We start from the raw sequence: 20,405 nt of genomic DNA on the forward strand, positions 1-20,405 counted from the left end.
GCACTTATATAGCGACGTGCATGCACGTGTGTGTGTGTGTGTGTGGCTGCTTGTACTAGTCCGGACTAATGCCGATTTATAGTGCTAGCACACTGAGATACCATGCCACAGTTTAACATGAATACCCCACTCAGACACAGTATACTGACTCCGAGCCAACCAGTCCTTGTTTTAGCCCCTTAATGCCGGGCGCCAGACAGGGTAACAACAAGTACTATCTTTTAAAGTCTTTTGGTATGATAGAACCCCGGACCTTCCGCTCTCCGGGCGGACGCTCTACCACTAGACCACGGAGGCGGTCTCAGACTTTACAAATAACAGCATAACAGAATACGAACCAAAGAATGACGACTGCATTGTTGTGTTCAGACCAGAGACATCATTCCAGTTGGGCGGTGTATGTAGCGTTCTGCCTCCAGTCTTATTAACAGCACGTGTCCACTCAAACCTGACAATGCCACGTACATTGGGGATAGCTGCTGTGGTTCTTCTGCCATCATGATCATCATTTTCATAAGGCACTTCCTTGTAGATTTCTTGGTTTTCTACAACCTTTACCTTAAAGGGGAGGATGGTGTTGAGGAATTTACCACTGTCATGGACATAATTGAGAAAATGGTTTTGCCAGTTGATCACTAGTGGCTTGGAGGCATCGGTCATCCACTGGAAGCCCTTGTCTTGTACAGCAGATGATATGAACAGGGCATGGTTTGGATCAGTGGTCACTTCTGACTCTTTGTCGTACAGTGCAAACCTTCTCATGTATACAGAGTTATTGGCCTTGTCCATGGCTTCAAGAATGAAGGAATACATCCCTGGTCTTGTGGGAGCATAGGGAAGAGGGTATACGATGGGATCGGTGTGGTCAACTTGTCTGTGAACAACAGGTCTCAGTTTGTCTACTTCTGTCAAGCTTCCGTTCCCAGTGGGTTCAAGTTTGAAGGCTTCCCATGTGTATTTGTCCATACCGGATCTGGCATCAGTCCAGCCACCCCATGCCATTGTGATAGGGTGCTATTAAAGGAAAAAGTTAACGCATACAAGTCATCCACTTCCTGAGAACTAAAATGAAGTAAGGGTTCAGTTATTTGATTTGGGTTCATTAAATTACTTGATTTACAGATTAGCTGATCCAAACTGTCACAAATGTGGAATAGTTCTTGAAAGCTTTTTCATCATCGCGCCTAGTCTGTCAACATGTTTCGGCATATCTTGACAGTAGGTCAATATCGGAAGAGAATAAACTCTATGATATTACATGCCCCCCAAACAAACATTTTCGCAATTCATTTGTACCCTTACTGATATTTTTTACATATATGTTTTCAATGTCACTTATTAAATATTCTGGCAAACGTTAAATAATTTTTACTTTCTTGTATGTGAAGTTAAGTGTACGATGAACAGTCTTACATTTGTGAATTCCGGGTGAATCTGAAAAGCATCATTGGGGCTGTTGAACACCGGTTCACCCGTGTCAACTTTAAAGGCCACAGTGCTGACGGCATCCTCTCCAGTATAGTGTTCTGTGGCGTGAGTACGTGTTCCGACTAGCCTCCGGAAGCCACCACTTGAAACTCGGAAGGTCAAGGACAACCTGGACAATTGCATAAAATGTGACATCAATTACATGTTTTGTTTTGTTTGTTTGTTGCTTTACGCTGTTGGTGGATGTGATTTGGTTGTTTGCCGCACTCAGCAATATTCCAACTATATGACGGTGGTCTGTAAATAATCGAGTCTGAACCAGACAATCAAGTGATTCACATCATGAACATCGATCCACGCAATTGGGATACGATGACATGCTTCAACCAAGTCAGTGAGCCTGACAACCCGATCCAGTTAGTCGCCTCTTACGACAAGCATTGTCGCCTTTTAGGGCAAGCATGGGTTACTGAAGACCTATTCTACCCCGGATCATCACGGGTCTGGCCACACTTGCCCACTTTATAGGGTTGAATCCCAGTTGAACTTGACTCCATGAAAACTTTCATCCCCATCAACCTCATTACCAAAACCACCCGCCTCATGACAGTGTATTGTCCCCGAGGACATACAAACAAGAAATATTGCTATGAGTGTTACTTTCATGCTTCATAAGATGATATACACCATATACTTTATCCTGCCAGAGATTCAAGTTTCATGTTTCATGGGAGTGAGTGACTTGGGTTTATCGCCACTTTGAACAGTATTCCAGTTATATAACGGCGTGTCAGCTGAATGCCATAGAAATTCCCGAAGTGATTCAAGTCTCAGACGAAAGCCACGAGAACGGGGATGGTGCTGACAAACCTAGAAACATAATTCCGGGCGAATCGGGATTCGAACCCAAAATCATAGTTCTGATGATTTTTTTATAAGACAACAATAAAGAAATGTAGTAGGTCGTGTATAAAGAAGCGGATGAAGAGTCAAATAACATCATACTGAGACCGTATTTCCGTGTACTTAACGATAATATTGATATATTTCACTGAAATACGACCCGGCACGAGAGTGCGTTGCATATGTCTTTGTGAACGCATTTCATTCATATTGTTTGTATATGTAGAGAGAATGTTCCTGAGACTGTGTGTATGTGTATACAAAGAGTAACAATACATGTGCAAGCAGTTTGCCTCAGACGAAAGTCTTAGCACCTGAACGGAAGGAACCGCCTCCGTGGTGAAGTTGTAAGAGCGTCTGCCCGGAGAGAGGAAGGTCGGTGGTTCGACGCCTGACAGCGTCATACCCAAAGCATGCCTGGTGCTCGGCATGAAAGGAGATAAAACAAGGACTTGTCGTGTCAGTGTAATGTGTCTGAGCGGGGTATCCATATGAACCATCGGCACGGTAACTCAGAGGCATAATTCCGGTTGGCTGGTTGGTTGATTGTTGTTTCATGCCGCACTCAGCAATATTCCAGCTATATGACGGCGGTCTGTAAATAATCGAGTCTGGACCAGTCAATCCAGTGGTTGACATCATGAGCATCGATCCACTCAATTGGGACACGATAACATGCGTCAACCAAGTCTGCGAGCCTGACCACCCGATCCCATTAGTTTCCTTCTTACGACGAGCATTGTCGCCTTTTAGGGCAAGCATGGGTTGCTGAAGACCCCGCATCTTCACGGGTGGCATAATTCTTGAATACACGCGCACACACATACACACGAGCATGCACTTCGCTATATGATCTTGAACGCGGCGTTAAACCCAATTCATGTCTATTGTGAAGGATGATAACACAGACAGTCAGGTAAATATCTCTCTAGCCTTTCAGGAGACTTACCTGTCCTCATCTGTCAAGTTGGAGGTATAATATTTTGTAAAGGAGCATTGGATCCTCTCTTTGGGAATTTCGGGGCCAACTGGATCACTGCATTGAATATCCTCGTCTTCAGAGACTGAAGTCGGTCCGCCTTAACATTTAGAAACAAATATGAGCTTTGGATAAAAATATATAATCGATGTCCAAATGGCAGGCCATCTCGCTGAAATATGGATCGAGTTAGCACACCTAAGATCAAATGTATTTCCCTGCTTTTAATAATTGTTTATTTTGTATTATTTCCCTATTCTAACCTCTTTTCAAATTGCAGAAATATTTAATGTCACACTCGTATAGGACAGGACTACTCACATATGTCATTGATAAATGTAATATTTACAATTCATTTGTGTTTGTGACTGGTGCCATCGATCGGGCGGGATACGCTTACCTTAACACCTGTTATCATCACTATTTGATAGTGATTCCTCAACTCACGTTCAAGTTATTGTCGGAATCGTAAAATCGACTCTTCTTTCCTCCCACATAAGCTGACACGCTACACATAAAATACTTCCAAGCACAGAAAAACCCATGTCACCCTTTCTGTATGACAAAGAGCGTATCGAATTACTTACTAAGCTTAAAATAGGCTCTCGCAATTCCTGTTTTAGCCTCACTGATGTAGGAAGGAGGGGGATATGGTAGATCTCGGCCTTTGAACATAGCACTGGCGGTGACGCTCAGGTTGTTCAGTTGTTGTCGATTTGTCCATACTATGACGTCTTCGTCTTCGGTCTTGTCCGTGCCATCGGCTATAAATCCGAATATCTCTCTCTTTGCCTGCCCTTCATCTTCCCAGTAGGAAAACTGTGCCCGTATCTGTGTGACCTCCGGAGTTTGGGTATCTTTCACTGTAGGATGACATAAGACAAGGGGAAACGTATCAAAGCGCGCATGACATACCGTATTCGACGTAATAAGGGCCCCACTGTAATAAGCGCCCACGGCGATATTTTCTGATATATTGACTAGTGAACAATACTAATTAGCACCCTTCCGATTGATCAATGTACACAAGACTTATTTCTTAGTGTTTAATACGCAATCCTGTGTTATAAGCACCTTTAATTACGGGCAATTAAATTCTGGAAAAATATATCTGTCGTGTATAATACGCACCTTTCTTTTGTGTCAGTTCAGGCTATCAGCATAAACCACAAAATTTACGATCTTTCAACAAAATTATATTCTAATAAGAGCTCCCTATTTCTAATTTTGAGAGCGCCCTGGGCGCTTATTACGTCGAATACGGTAGTATGACCAATGAGGTTAGAACAGCGATATTCTAAAGTGTGAAACACTGTAGAAAATATGTTCGACGCCGGTTTCTCTAACATCGAGTTACATTTATACAGTCACTTACTCTAATAATTACAAAGACGCAATTTAAGTAAAACAAAAGCGAGACAAAACCTGCATGCTGGTCCGTTATCATAAAAAACAGAGTCCATTGTAAGATTACGACTACACCATAAATATGCGATTATGAATCACTATAGAATGGTGATGATACCAGGTGTTCGCGAAAAGGTGAGCGTGTCCTGTCGCGCCTCTGGTCACAAATACATGCAAAGGCAAGTCTAGTGTTCACGCGAAGAAACACGGAACACATGGTACAAGTCCAAGGAGGGAATGGTTTTGGGACATCATGAAACGTTATATGTATATGTTTATCAAATATCAAGGGTTCGACACCTTTCTACATATAGCCAAAAGTCTAGTAAAAATGCATATTATGGATTCGTGAAATATTGTAGGACACGACCGCGGTTGTATGTGGACAATGTATTACTAGCTACATTTTGTTTCCATCCTTCTAATAACTTGACAGTTAGAATTCAATATTTCAATCACAGAAACAACATTGCAACAGTGTTAAGATGTATTTTCAAGTAGCAGTTTAAAGGCAGCTTTAGGTGTCCAGGGGTCGAGGGAAGGATCTAGTTGTGTATAACGGGTCAGTGTCATTGTGGCAGCTCGTTTTCACTATTTTCTCCATGGACGTATGCGTGGAATATATTTTAAACTACTACCACTTACGATGTACACAAAAATGTCCATCGAAGTCCTGCATGCAGTTGCACACGACGTTCCCACCATTGCCTTGACAGTCCCCTGGGTAGCATGGCCGTTCATTGTTACAGTCGACTGATAATAGAGATACACCACCAGTTGATAGAACTGTTTTACATTAATCAAGTAATAAAAAGTGAAGATATATATACATATACATCGTTACTCTGTATAGGTAATAAAAAATATACATCAACTGCTTTACGTACTTAACGGAGACAATGAAGCAAACCACATTTGATTTACTCCTGAGTCTACTCCATCAAAAAGTGAAAAGTGAAAATATATACACTTACAACATGTGAAATCCGATTTTATCCTCCTTCTGATTCCAAATAATAACACATAACGTCATAACAACACACGACCCCCCCCCCCCCCCCCCCTCCCCCCACCACCAAAATTCTTCTTATTAACTATAACACAGGAAAAAGACAAAAATGCAACACAAGTAATAGTTTGTAGGTAATTATGCAATCCCTATTAAGCAGTCGCCATAAAACAGAATAGCAGCTCAAAAAACAGCCGCCCAAAAGCAGAATGGCCGAAGAAATAGGGGTTGCAGTTTGTTACCTGCCAATAAAAACTCAACTCCTGATTCACAATGCTGGCCTTTGTCTTTGCGGTCATTGAGTTGGTTCATCAAGCTTAATGTCTGGGTTGGATTCCCCACATGGATCTATAATGTGCGACGCCTATTGTTGGTGTTCCCCGCCAGGACATGGCTTGAATAGTACTAAACGCGGCCTAAAACCTTCCTCACTCTCTCGTAATAGCAACACAAGACCCAACAGGCTACTCGCCTTCTGATCAGCAACAAGGTTATCGAAGAAAACTTTACTAAACATGTACTTACGTCCGGTGCATCTCGTTCCACCAAATCCTGACATGCAGCGACACGTTCCTGGGTACGTGCAAGTACCGCCATTAGCACACGGGGGATAGCAGATTGCTGCAAGAATAATTAAAGTGCATATAGAGAACTAAACTATTGCCAATATGATGCAGTTGTTTTCGTTTCTTTATAAGAACAGAAAGCGTAATGTATTTCGATATTTTAAACAAAAAAATAACTTTCTCTACCATATTCTAAAACTAACGCAAGAGTCATGGACAATCATGATATGTAGCATTCTTTTCCATCAACCCAAAATTACAAATAGATGGATGTTTATGAATTTTTACGTTTGTTGCAGATATTATTTCCATTGTGAGTCCACCCGGGACAGCACTTATAACGCCGAGTATAAACGGGTTCAGTTACAGATGCATAGCCACAGCACCTGAAACAAGAATAAGTATCATCATACCACCGATGTTAATATACACCTGGAGAAGGTTTTGCACACCCAGTAGTTTTCGAAGACAAATGAAACAAGTGTTGGAATGAAATTACTGACCAAATAAGTGTAATGTGATATTGTCGTACAACTACCGGCGATGTTGTCACAAGAAAACAATGTCGGATCAGCTTCTCTCGATGCAAAGCTAAACAGGAGGCCACAGTGCCTGTATACGACACCCAATGATGTCTCCAAATGTGCTCCAGTGGATTCAGATCTGGACTCATGGCGGGACAAGGCAAAATGGTCATAGCATCGTTTTGGAGATCGGCTGTCTCTGACCTGGATCGACGGGCCTGATGTTCCTGGGTGTATAGGTTTGCTGTGCCTCCAAGCCATCCGTCATCCATCCGTGACATGGAGCAGGAACCTGATTTCGCCCGACCAATGCATTTTCCGCGAGGTTTTCAGATTCTCTTAACACCATGCTAAACGGAACCTCTGATGGGGATCTACCAGCTGCTCTGAAGCGGTTCCTCAAGGTTCTGGTGGACAGGACCGCCTCCGTGTACTAGTGGTAGAGCGTCCGCCTGGAGAGCGGAAGGTCCGGGGTTCGATCCCCGGACGCGTCATACCAAAAGACGTTAAAAGATAGTACTTGTTGTTACCCTGTCTGGCGCTCGGCATTAAGGGGCTAAAACAAGGACTGGTCGGCTCGGAGAACAGTATACTGTGTCTGAGTGGGGTATTCATGTTAACCTGCGGCATGGTATCTCAGTGTGCTAGCACTATAAATCGGCCTCAGTCCGGACTAGTACAAGCAGCCAGCCACACAAGCACGCACGCACGCACGCACGCACGCGCGCGCGCGCGTCGCTATATAAGCGCAATAATCTTGGACGCGACGTTAAACTCAATTCAACCTTACCTCTGGTGGCAGACGTCGTGTGAAAGTCCTCTACGTCTATGTCTACGTCTGACAACAAAGAGGCAAGAAAATGCAAATATACCGAGTCGAATAAACTTACTTCCACCACCAACAACGTGCTGTACAGTGAGTTCTCCGACTCACATAGTGAACCGCGGTGTAAGGACATGTGTGTCTGAAAGAAGAACAAATATAATCGAAAGAATGAGGCATTTTAACGATCCTTTTAGCCCTCTGGCAATGTCCAAGTTATAAATTGCGAAAAATTTGAAATGTTGTAATTAGTTCATCTATTAGACATTTTCAAATGACTTACAGATAATCTTTTCCTTTTCTTTGGTTTCCTACACTTTGGACTTGGTCAAGTGAAAATTTCTAAAATTAAACAAAAAAAGGCGATTTTCCGAATATCTTCATCTACATCTTATAACATCAGTTGGGATCAAAGACTGGCTCTTGTAAAGTCTTGTTCAATATCGAAACTAGAAACAGCCTGTTTGGAACATTTTCGTCTCATCTGTAATCTCATTCCGTAATGTTTTAAGTTCTGATAAACACGTATTATGACAAACTTTACATTTGTGATTACACTTTGTTAGTAAAGTACAGATTCTAGTACCTTTTTGGTTTGACTCCCATCCGTGCCTCACTGTGTATTCATAGCTTTCGGCCATGGGAGCTGTGCCAATTTACACTCGTCTGAGGGGTACACAAAGTACGTGATATAGACCACCAGTTGTCGAACTTTCATTTTTGTGGAAGCCTCGGTAGCTGAGTGGGTTATATTGCTGACTTTGTGTGCTGGCGATTAGGTGCCTCACTCTTGTAGTGTGAGTTCGAATCCCGAATGGGAGTCAACCCAAAACAATTACTAGAATCTGTACTTTACTGAGGGAGTGTTATGCCAAATATAACATTTGACAATTTTCTAAATGGCATTATGTATTCTTAAGAAATATTATCACTTTCATAATGCTTTTTAAGAGTTCTTCTGTTTTCCTGTAGAATGCAGACCTTGTAGGCCAATGGGGCACGTGAGTGAGTGAGTGAGTGAGTTGGGTTTAACGCCGCTTTCAACAATATTCCAGTTATATCGCAGCGTGTCAGCTTAATGTGGGAGGAAAGCCCGAAGTGATGCAGCTCTCAGACGTTTACCACTTCGGTGAAACCCACGAGCACGGGTATGGTGCTGACAAACCTAGAAACATAATTGGGGCGAACCGGGATTCGAACCCACAACAAGGGGGCACGGGTGACCCCGTCGTCTAAGGCGCCGTGATTCGCTGTGCCTGTAACCTATGATTGTGAGTTCGAATCCTGGTTCGCCCCGATTATGTCTCTGATGTGTAAGCACCATAACCGTGCACGTGGGTTCCACCGAAGTGGTATACGTCTGAGACTTGCATCACTTCGGGTTTTCCTCCCACATTAGGCTGACACGCCGCGATATAACTGGAATACTGTTAAAAGTGGTGTTAAACCCAACTCACTCACTCACTGTAGGCCAAGAAGGGCCCTCAGCCCATATTGTTTTTAGAAGGGTTGTATCAATCTACGAAGCATAGATGCACATTGGGTAACATCTTTCTCTTTGAGACTGAGTGAATGCTGTTTTGACGCCAGATTCAGTAGAGGGGACTCTATGTCGTGGTGGCAAGTCTCGCCTCAGTATCGGTTTTGTCATTGTGTCAAGTCTCGCCCCAGTATCGGTTTTGTCATTGTGTCAAGTCTCGCCCCAGTATCGGTTTTGTCATTGTGTCAAGTCTCGCCCCAGTATCGCTTTTGTCATTGTGTCAAGTCTCGCCTCAGTATCGGTTTTGTCATTGTGTCAAGTCTCGCCCCAGTATCGGTTTTGTCATTGTGTCAAGTCTCGCCTCAGTATCGGTTTTGTCATTGTGTCAAGTCTCGCCCCAGTATCGTGTTTTGTCATTGTGCTCTCTGTTTGCTGCTCAAGACCAGTCACTTGCCACACGAAACCGACAATGTGTGAGTCTGCGTAAATATGAAATGTAGACTATGAAATGAATTTAATGAGACATATTGTCACTAGATGCCCAGCTTCGGCACATAAACAGTAATATCTTCAGCGACATTATCGAGAGGCCAAGGGCCCTAAGCTGATAAGCCGAGCCAGCTTCAACACCTATTATTTAAGCCTTCTGTGTTGACCCAAATACATTAAATTGCCAGTAAGAAGAGTAAGATGTTTGTTTGCCATATAACCTTGAAATACAAGTTATGCCTCACAAAGGTTTAACTATCTGTTTAGCATTTAACTCTTAGTGTTACAGGGACATCGTTACTTACATAATAATTGATATGTTACACTAAATATAACACAAACATTACTGAAATAAATGGTGCCAACGAAACATATCTGCTGCACGAAAGATGTGACAAGTGTTAATGTAGACTTGGGTGATCGAAAACCGGGTAGACTTGGGTGATCTACATAAGACTATAAAAACTGGAAGGAGTTTCCAGCAAAATTCATAAAAGGAAATTATTTACTTGATAGTTAACAAATAAATATAAGCGACTTCATTCTTTGCATATCCGGTACATTGGCAGCAACATTGGACGATATGTCAATTGCAAATTCAATTGATTTACTGCCCTTATATTGTGCATCTCGACACCAAACAATCTCAAGTGGTAGCCACCATATATTGGCAGTATAACCGCCATTTGACAATAACAGTTTGTGGACCACTACAAATATGTGCTGAAGGAAAGTCGTTTTAGCGTCAAGGGGGTGACTAGAAGGGTGACATTCATACACTCTACGGTGCCATATGCATGATATTGTTTCAGTCATTCTTGGTTGCCATATACATGTACTTTAAATGTATATATCAGTCCCGTGTCGAGAAGCACAACAAAACCAACAGAATCACTTTTTAATCAACATTAATTTTCAAAATATTACGTAACACCCATGTTATAAATCCCGAATTGTTATGACACTCTAATGATAACATCTGCTATAGTTATTTTTGTAGTAATAAATATTCCTTCATTACATGATCATGTACGTACTGAAGGAATGTTTGCGATCTATCCATCTCCACTGTCACTTAGGACGTAAGACTTTATAACTCCTGTTTAATCAGAATTACTGATGTACATGTTTTAAGACTGAAGGATGAAATTTTAAAATCATTATTTCTGTGAAGTCGAAATTGTGGTAAATTTCATTATGAACTTGATTACACACTAAATGTAGATAATTTAGTATTTTGACAGGCCTTTTTTACTATTGACAGTACAGTGAGTGGCAGTCTATATTAATGCAATACAAATTAAACACAGTGATGTAAAAAATCTACAGTTGTCAAAGACAAATCATGTGATTGTAGGGCTGCAACATAGGTTGATATGATACATTTACTTTGCAGTATGACAGATACTTTTCTATGTATTGAAACTTACAAATTTTGATATATGCATACACTTGCTCGGCTGGTGAATTTACAATGATCCCTTATCAATTTTTTTAAAATGGTTTGGATTCAGTTATTCTTGGTTGATAGGACGCCATACACACGGACTTTTTATGTACATATCATTACTGTGTCCAGAGGCACAACAAAACCAACAGAATCATACTTTTATCAACATTAATTTTCAAACTATTACGTAACACCCATATTATAAGTCCTGAAATCTTATGACACTATACCGGATATCGGCTATATTATCAGTCATGCAGTTATCAGTTATTAGTATTGTTATGTTTGATTTTTGTTCACCTGGCAGTGAATGGGTAAATATAATACAACAATAAAAGGAAAAGAAGAATTTGGAATACCAGATCGATTTGATCCATAACTCTTAAAGGTAGCCTAAAACTATAAACCATCTATATAGGTTTTAAGTCTGAGGTTAGCATTTTCCAAGTCTGTGCAACAAACCTAATACAATTACATCCATATTTACGCCTTAACCCCATTTATAAAAAAAAAATCAATATAATGAGTGAAGAGCATTCAGTTGTTTCTTGGGACTAGTAATAACATACATCAACAAATGATAATAACATCAGCCATCCATGTTTACAAACATACCTTGTTGAAAATTGGCTTGTAGTTCGGTAGCAAAGGTGTTAATATTCCTTTGTTAATGGATTCAGACTCAAAATATTGTTTTGCGTCTTGCCTTGTTTGTAACTCACAACAGCGTTTTGAAATGGTGTTTTCAACATGCATTGAAAATGAACGTTCATGACAGAAACTTTTAAACAGGCTTTTTATTCTTCAACCTTATATGACCTTCTCGTATATCTTTCAGATCAGAATAATGTTCTGCTTGCAATGTGATGTGACACGTGACGTTTACGCGTTGCGAGGAATGCATGTAAACAGATCGACGTAAGATCCACATTCATATGTACAACATGCTATTCAGGTTTGAAAATGACTGACACGGTGTATTTATAAGGCAGAATAGGTCCCTAGTAACCAATGCCTGATCTTCACTTTTTCCCTTCCATTACAATCGTCTGTTCAATGCAACAGACGTACTTGATTTGCGAACCCTTGCATCTTAAAGGGACGCACCTTCACCCAGCGTATTTCCTCAAGCTTCTGTGCAGCCCTTTTACCAAAGCATAAATGAAACACATTCCACTTTGTTCGTTTGTTACAAGTTCAGTGACAAATCAAGTGAATTGTGAACTTGTTTCAAGTAAAAGCTGGATGCATTGCAAAGAAAGAGAACAGTAATATGCTCAAGAAGGAAGTAAAATATTTCTTAGGCCACATTGTCGCGCTTAGAAAAGTATTGAAAACAAAAAAATCTTAAAATCCTTCGTGTCTGCTGCATTGAAAAGACGATTGTGATGGATGGCAAAGTTTACCCTGATCCATAGCCTTCTAGAACAAATCCATCCAGTCTTACTCTCAATAGGGACGTTACCTGTACAAAAATGATCGTCAATAACAACAACTGCTTTTATTCACTGTAGGGGACCACCAGCGATGGGACATCAGAGATACAATTCATTAACAATTGTACATATAACATGTGACACAGCAAGATGAAAGATCCATAAACACACACAAATGAAATGTTTCTGTCTTATAAAAATGACTATTCAGGAATACGATGAACTCCCATAACTTCTTTATAACAGATATACGTTTGCATTTCAATATGTTTGCCCAACACTACTTGTATTTCTTAATCAAGAGATGCATGCTCTAGACATTTACCACTTTGATTAAACCCTCGAGTACGGGTATAGTACTGACAAACCTAGAAACATGTCTCAAGTTTGTTTGTGTTAACACTTAAAGAAGGTATTGTACAAAGGTGTTCAAGCAAAACCATTGTAACGTCATCAGCAAATAATAGCAAAAAAAGCAACAGTATATGGGTGTATTTGTGTGATTTTACACTCATATTCTAGTTATTTTGTCAGTTCTTGAAATGAAATAAGTAAATAAGAATGGACTTACAATACACCCTTCCCTAACACCTAGAATGCCTTCAAAATCATTGATCGCAACTTGTGAACCGTATCTGGAATTTCGGAGGAGGGACCAGAAACGATTTGTTGAGGTTCTTTAGATTGATAATCATCCTCATTCCCTGGGATTGTTTTCTTTGGAAGCAAGAGATCGGTGAATAAAATCCCTTGCTTTGTTTTGTACAGTTATGATGGCGAGATCGACTGTGTCCAATGTGGGACCCGCCAGATGGAATCGACGTTCGATAGGACGGGATGTAAGAGCAGGCAGAACCTGGAAGAGTAGTTTGTACCCATGAGTGATGACATCGAGAATTCCAATTGTCTGCGCAGAACAACAAACATCCTCCCACTGGACCTGGAGTCAGTGAAACGGGGAAAAGCTAGGTCGATAGGGTCTGAAGCTTCCAGAGGAGCAGGTATTGAGTACAATCTGCAATTACCCCGGCCGGCAGATCTAAAAACCACGTTGCAGGCTCGCTGACTTGGTTGATGCATGTCATCGATCCCAGTTGCGTGGATCGATGCTCATGATGTTAGTCACTGGATTGTCTGGTCCAGACTCGATTAATTACATATATTATATTTCCTAAATGTTATGACGTCACGTAACTATAATATATATAGCTGGAATATTGCTGCGTGTGGCGTTAAACAACATACATACAAACAAACAATAACAAGACTTGTTGGGTTTTTTTTACATGGAGCCATCATATAGGTGAAATATTGTGGCGTTAAACAAAACCAAATACAAGAACGAACATATCCAATGAAACCTGCAAACGCTGAACCTAAGAGGACTTGCTATAAGTAGACACATCACAAACTCTCTTTGGTTGTCACTCACGACAACGACAAATTTTACTCACAGTCTTTATAAAAGTGTTTCCAACATCCAAAGATTTCTTACGTTTATGCTCGTCGCGATAGCCACTTTTAAATAGGTCTTTTTTTCTTTTTCGGGTATCTCCTTCAACTCAGAAAAATGTTCTGCTTAAGAACCGTTCAACTGAATGTGCTGACAGATGATGTTTACACATTGCAATGCATGTGTGTAAATAGGTCGATTAACAAAGCTATTAACGGGTCATAAATTTTAATACATTCCACGGTGGCTTTTCCAATCATTGATTGTCCAATTGATATGAACTCTCGGACTGTCTGCGTTGAAATGTTTACTCCAGTGGCGTTCCGCAGTTCATTTCTGAGCGTGGTTGCCGTGTCAAAGTGATGACGTGAGAAACCGGTGCTCCTGCTGGGTGATGGAACGTTCACGACCACCTCCATGCTGCTTGGTAGCTGAACCATGATTCTGATATCGACTCCATGCCATGCAGACCACGCTTTGGGCTCACACCAAGGACATTGGCAATGTGGCCTTGTGTTGCCCAAGTTTCAAGCATCTCATCGCATCTGGCTAATTCATCGACGGTCAAACGAGGTCGCTGACGTAGAGGGGGCATTTCTGTTTTCAGTAATTGTAATAAAGTCTTTCACAGAACGGAGTGCAAGGTTGCCTTGACAAACAGATAAAACGCTGGTAACTGTGTTTATCATGCACCACGTGCATATGGTGTCCATCACAGAATGTCTTTTCCTTCCTGGTGTGGTAGCGTGACTCCAGATGGGCCACCCAATCATTTTGTACCGGGTTTTATTCCAATATGACTTCATATCATAAGTTCATGTTGCATTAAAGGTGTGATCCTTAGGAAACTTTGTGTAGGAATACAAGTCACTGTGTATATAATCATGAATCATTAAACCCGCCGATTTACAGTACTTAACATATATCACTGCATGTCAGCTTATTGTGGATGAAGAGGTAATATTGACGGGTGTGATGGTGACAAACGAAAAATTATATACAGGGCATTGAGGGCAACCGGGGATTCGATCCCATGATTTGCGAATCCTCGCATAGGTAAGGGACGCAACTCCATACAGCGAAATGGCTTCTTGTCCACCCATTTCCCCAATGAATAGAAAAAACGCTCGTTTAGTATTGATGGTGCTGTGAAATTAGCACACTGTTCAATGCATTGCAAGCATAAAGGACAGAAATATAACGAGGCAGTAGAAAGGTATCTGTAATGTGTAGCAGCTTGAAAAGAAATTCTATTTCAATCTTTCGTGCGTGGTGCATTTGAAGAGAGGATTGTAATGGAAGGGCAAAGTCTACCCCTGGAATGACAACTCATCCAACCTGACTATGTAACTCTCAACAGGGAAGTAGAACATCAGGCCCGCCAAAGAAAACCAGCAGAGAGCAACCAAACTATAAAATATGTATACATAATAATTAGCAACGCAAATTACTAACAAAGACATTATCCCCATAACGATTGCTACGTATGGATTTTGCCCTGGCACTTTTTCAATGGAGACCGCAAAAAAACGGGTTTTGTGCGCACTCGGTTCGATGCGGTCTGTGTGACTAGCTATGTTTGGTTCCCTCAAAATGTGAGTTTATGATAGGACGGACCCAATCTTAAGAGTCATACAATCTATACTCAACAACAAAAGTTACTGTGACACCAATATTTTAGTATATTTTTCAAACAAGTAAAGTTAGGTTTTCAATATTGTGGTACATGTATGGAATCAAGTCACAAAAACGCAACTGCTACATAAAAGCATGCATTCCATGCAAAAGTTGACTTTTATGCAAGCCCCATTCATTTCACTACCCAAGAATGTATATATGCATTGTTTAGCATCGTGCTGACAACAACCACTCAGAAAAACAACATAATTACGCAATTATTCTACATTACGAAATGCCACGTCTGTCCGAAAATGAGCGTCTGCAAGCCATTGGTATGCTTGAAGCAGGATCGAGTCAACGTGATGTTGCAAGACAAATTAACGTCCACAGAAACACCTTTTGGTGTTTATGGCAACGTTGGCAACAGACGAATGCACTCAGAGACCATCCTCGGAGTGGCAGGCCACGCCTAACCAATAATCGACAAGACAACTAGATTCGAACAACACACCTACGAAATCGTTTCCAGCCAGCAACAGTGACTGCAAGAAGCATCCCTGGCCTTCGACGAATATCTTCACAAACCGTACGTCGTCGCCTCAGATGTGCAGGGATTGTCGCCAGAAGACCAACCAGACGTCACATTTTGACAGGAAACCACCGTAAAGCACGTCTACAGTGGTGCAGACAGCGTCTACGCTGGACGGCCATGCAGTTCTATTCACTGACGAGTCTCGTTTTCACCTCAGCCACAGCGATGGACGGATTCGAGTGTACCGACGTCGAGGCGAACGATACCTCAATCATTGTGTCATGGAAGAAGATCGGTTCGGGGGCGGCAGTGTTATGGTATGGGGACGAGATCATCGGCCCTGTTGTTCAACCGTTTTTTTGCGTCGTCATGGCCCTTTGAACATGACAACACCCGGCCTCATTTTGCTCGACTGGTTCAGGATTTCCTTCAACAAAACAACGTGAATGTCATCCCCTGGCCGGCTCGCTCCCCTGATCTCTCACCAATCGAGCGCATGTGGGATAAGATGGATCGGTGCCTTCGACGTCAACCACGTGTTGCGAAGACACACCAGGAAGTTCGAAACATGCTCCAGCAGATATGGACAGATATCCCACAGGACTTTGTGCGACGCCTGGTCCATTCCATGAGACGAAGTTATGTTGCTTGCATCGCAACCAGAGGTGGACACACTCGCTATTGATTTGTAAATAGACATTTTGTCATATTCATGTTGTTGTTTTTATTAAATCACGCATTTTCTGAAGTCAGTATGGCAAATTAAACCATTTGAAGACTTACAGGAGTCTTTTATCTATTGCAAACAGAAATTGTTTCAGATTTGGTATAAAACATAACTTTGCATTAAATCTTATTCAATGTCACAGGAACTTTTGTTGTTCAGTATACATAGAAGTAGGATCAGCCAGTCCTTTGCCCCACATTTCTCTAACAATTTCAGGTTGTTCTCTAATGTAAGTGAGATATATCTGGTTTCAACCGACCCATCACTCCCAATTAACCAAACCCCCACCACTTATAGCTTGAATAAAATATAAACACCAACATACAACCAGTCAGGAGTATCTGTCCATACAGATTGCTTGGAAAAAGGCGTATTATGCATGGATTACTGAAAACCAGGATGACACCAGGTGTTCGTGAAAAGGGTAAGCATGCCCAGTCCTACCGGTAGCACCACGCACACAATTTGCATAAATAATTTATTTGATGATACCTCACATCGCACAGTAGTATTCATGCGATCGTGGAGGTACTCGGAAATAACTCAATATTTCCAAAAATGGATAGATATATTACTTCCTGGTAATAGTTGGATGATGATAATGAACGAATTGGGAACACATTGAACCGGTAGTGAAGTATGGCAGTTGATCCTGTTACCGCCAACGATCTTGATGCACGATAGGGAGATGGGAAAGTAGACGGATTTCATATCAATAGTGCGTAATACCGCCACGATTTGTCAAATATTCATTCATTCAGCGAAGCATACTGCCCACGAGATTCCCAACAGCGATTTCAGCGTCTTGACAAATTCAGCCAACATGGTCGGTGGCCTATGACGTTGCACGCGTCTCCCTATTATGACCCAGACGTGTTAAATGGGGGAAAGGTCTGGGCTCATTGCTGGCCATGGCAGTCTATTGGTGTTGTGCTGCTGGGGGTGACAATTGACGAGCGCAGGCGTTGTCGTTCTGAAGGACAAAACGTCGACCTACATGCCTTGTAAGCGGGACAACAAAGGATGTCAGTATGATGCCCCGATAGCACTGTACTTGTCACGTGACTGTTCCGTACACAATATGGAGCGGGGCTCGGTCAGTCATCGAGAATCACCCTACACCATTACCGATCACCGCCAAATTTGTAGGGGTGCGTTGTCGTTGAAAGCGTTCAATAGTCAACATTTTGGGTCTGTTGGTACCTGCTCCATAGTCTGCTAATCACAGACTGTGAAACACTGAACGTATTGGTCAGTAACACGTAGACGCTGCGCGCGTTGTAGACGCCGCATCGCTTGTTCATACACAAAACAATGAATAAAATCAGTAACTAACATCTGTATGATAGGTAGAATCAATAAGAAATAAGTCCACAGATTAATCGACCTTCCTCGAAAATGTCAAGGTGAGGAAAGCCCCTACTCATGACGTGTGTTGCGCTAGTGCGTATGGTACGGGCAAACTATCGGATGTGTTTTGGTGTTATGTTTTACAGACATAAACGTTCTTGCATATGATGTTTGTCGTCACCATCTATATGTAAAAATGTATAATACATAAAAATGAATCTGTAACCGAAGACTAGTGATGTCCAAGCTAAAGGAATGCAGTACCTCAATTTCAATATTTTATCCAAAATGTGTTTAGATTATAATCACTTTTATTTGAATCTTTTCCTTTTGACATTAAAATCGTGGATTGGTTTAAGAATCACGTTGCGTAGTTTTTGCATGTAAATAGAAAATGTCAATCAACTTCTAAATAATAGCCACATTTGCAGTCTGAACTGTCTGATACATGCTGATTAAATCTATGAGCATCTAATTCGCTTCAGCCGAGCCTGGGGTGACGATGCATAATTTGACAGAAGCTAGAACCGAAGCTTAAGTCTATACATTTATTTGTAGTGTCAGGGTCATTGATTAAATTTTTCTTTTACTAAAATCCCCGGGAAGAGCGTTCCACAGTTCAATCGCAAGTGGAAAAAACCAGTGCGCATGGCTTTGGGTCATATGATTCATTGCTTGTAAATTATATCTATCCCTAAGAATATGATTGTTATCATCTGAGATTTGAGCTGGAATATGTTCACTGAGATATTCAGGTGCAATACCGGTATTCATTTTATAAAAGTTCTTCAGTTTGGAATGGTTATCTTCTTTCTTTCAGAGATTTGAAACTTGTTTCATTATGAAGTGTATCATGACTCGTGCCACGAACCGCACTGCAAACAGAGCGTCCAAATGCAGGTTTTCTACGTACCGAGATCGTTCGTTTGTGCAATTGTCCCAAGTACGACAATGGTCGAATATAGGCGGTATAGAGTTTTTTCAAGATAAACGATCTTTTAACTCCTAACGCAGAGTTCTTCAGCATTAGAGTTAGGGAGGAAAATCGTAGATGCTTTTGCCACAGAGACCCTCGGTTGCAATGAAATAACTATTATGCTATCTTGTGACCTGACAACATGCCTAATTGCTAATCAATGCATTTGAGTATTCTGCTCCACCGAATGGATTCATTTAAAAGGGGTCCGGATTAACGGGGTCCCTTTGTATGTTAATGCAAGAGGGGATACGTAAGGCCTGTTAATATATATAATTAAATATTCTGACAAAATGAAGTTACGTGACTGACTTGCGTCAATGGCTGGGCATATTATTAAGTATGACCTGAACCTCATTCCGGTAGTTGGTTACCCTGGCACTAACGATGGTTTTAGTAGAAAGGATATGTGGAGTTGTGCTTGCATTTAGCAATGATTCCACACATACCAATGCGAGGTCCTCACGGCGACGATCGAACGCTTTAGACGCCAGGCTACCTGGGTTTCAGCAGTAACCATGATTCACTAAATATTCGACAGTTTTGTTGTAGGTCGTCTTGTAAACAAGCCTACAATATTTACATATCTCATTAAAACAATTGATAGCTCACATTTCATGATGTATATATCACCCGTGCAGTTAATAATTTCAGAGAATATATCTCAGTTTCCAAAAGGACTCAATGTAACGTCTCTGCCTAATCTTCCAGTGTGAGAATGATACCCAAATAACAGGGAGTTGTCAGTTATATGTTTTTGCATAAACACTATCTAAACAACTTTCAGTATAAAAATTCGTGATGATGAGATGATGTTCGTAATTCGAGATGTTCGTAATGAAAACCCCCAAGAAAACCGAAATCAAAATAATTAAATAAGCCTTACCCGCTCCATTGAATCGAAGGTTGAACCCACAAAGCAAGTACGGAGACAATCAACACAACTACTACTGTTGCAGACATGTTGGACGGGTATGCACACACGCATAGACGCGCTGTTTTATAAACATTCAAGAAGGAAGTACATTACAGCATTAATGTAAACAGTCACATGGTTCTGCCTTCAACCGTTTCATTTAAAAAAACACCCTCAAGGTCGACTCGAAGTATTAACTGTATACAGTAAAAGAAAAGCTAAACAACCATGTTAGGCATTTCCTCGAATATTACCAGAACACTGAAATATACAGTGAAACATGTAATTTGTTATTCGGAAACCTCACCTTCCAACCTACCCTGTTGGGAACGTGTGT

General features: G+C 41.2%; 1 protein-coding gene across 1 annotated transcript in view; it reads right to left on the reverse strand.

The window, feature by feature from the left end:
• Nucleotides 1–20,119, reverse strand: part of LOC139465028 (uncharacterized) — a 34,327-nt gene extending 14,208 nt beyond the window's left edge. The window contains exons 1-9 of the mRNA XM_071246697.1: nucleotides 20,039–20,119; nucleotides 7,707–7,781; nucleotides 6,581–6,678; nucleotides 6,252–6,347; nucleotides 5,363–5,470; nucleotides 3,898–4,173; nucleotides 3,281–3,410; nucleotides 1,414–1,597; nucleotides 339–1,014 (exon numbers count right to left, since the gene is read on the reverse strand). Of these exons, the coding sequence (XP_071102798.1) occupies nucleotides 339–1,014; nucleotides 1,414–1,597; nucleotides 3,281–3,410; nucleotides 3,898–4,173; nucleotides 5,363–5,470; nucleotides 6,252–6,347; nucleotides 6,581–6,678; nucleotides 7,707–7,781; nucleotides 20,039–20,115 (1,720 nt within the window). The 5' untranslated portion in view covers nucleotides 20,116–20,119. The remainder of the gene's footprint in view (nucleotides 1–338; nucleotides 1,015–1,413; nucleotides 1,598–3,280; nucleotides 3,411–3,897; nucleotides 4,174–5,362; nucleotides 5,471–6,251; nucleotides 6,348–6,580; nucleotides 6,679–7,706; nucleotides 7,782–20,038) is intronic.
• Nucleotides 20,120–20,405: the final 286 nt, after the last annotated feature.

Source organism: Haliotis cracherodii, unplaced genomic scaffold (assembly GCF_022045235.1).
Source record: "Haliotis cracherodii isolate W230 unplaced genomic scaffold, xgHalCrac1.p SCAF_17, whole genome shotgun sequence".
Lineage (NCBI taxonomy): Eukaryota > Metazoa > Mollusca > Gastropoda > Lepetellida > Haliotidae > Haliotis > Haliotis cracherodii.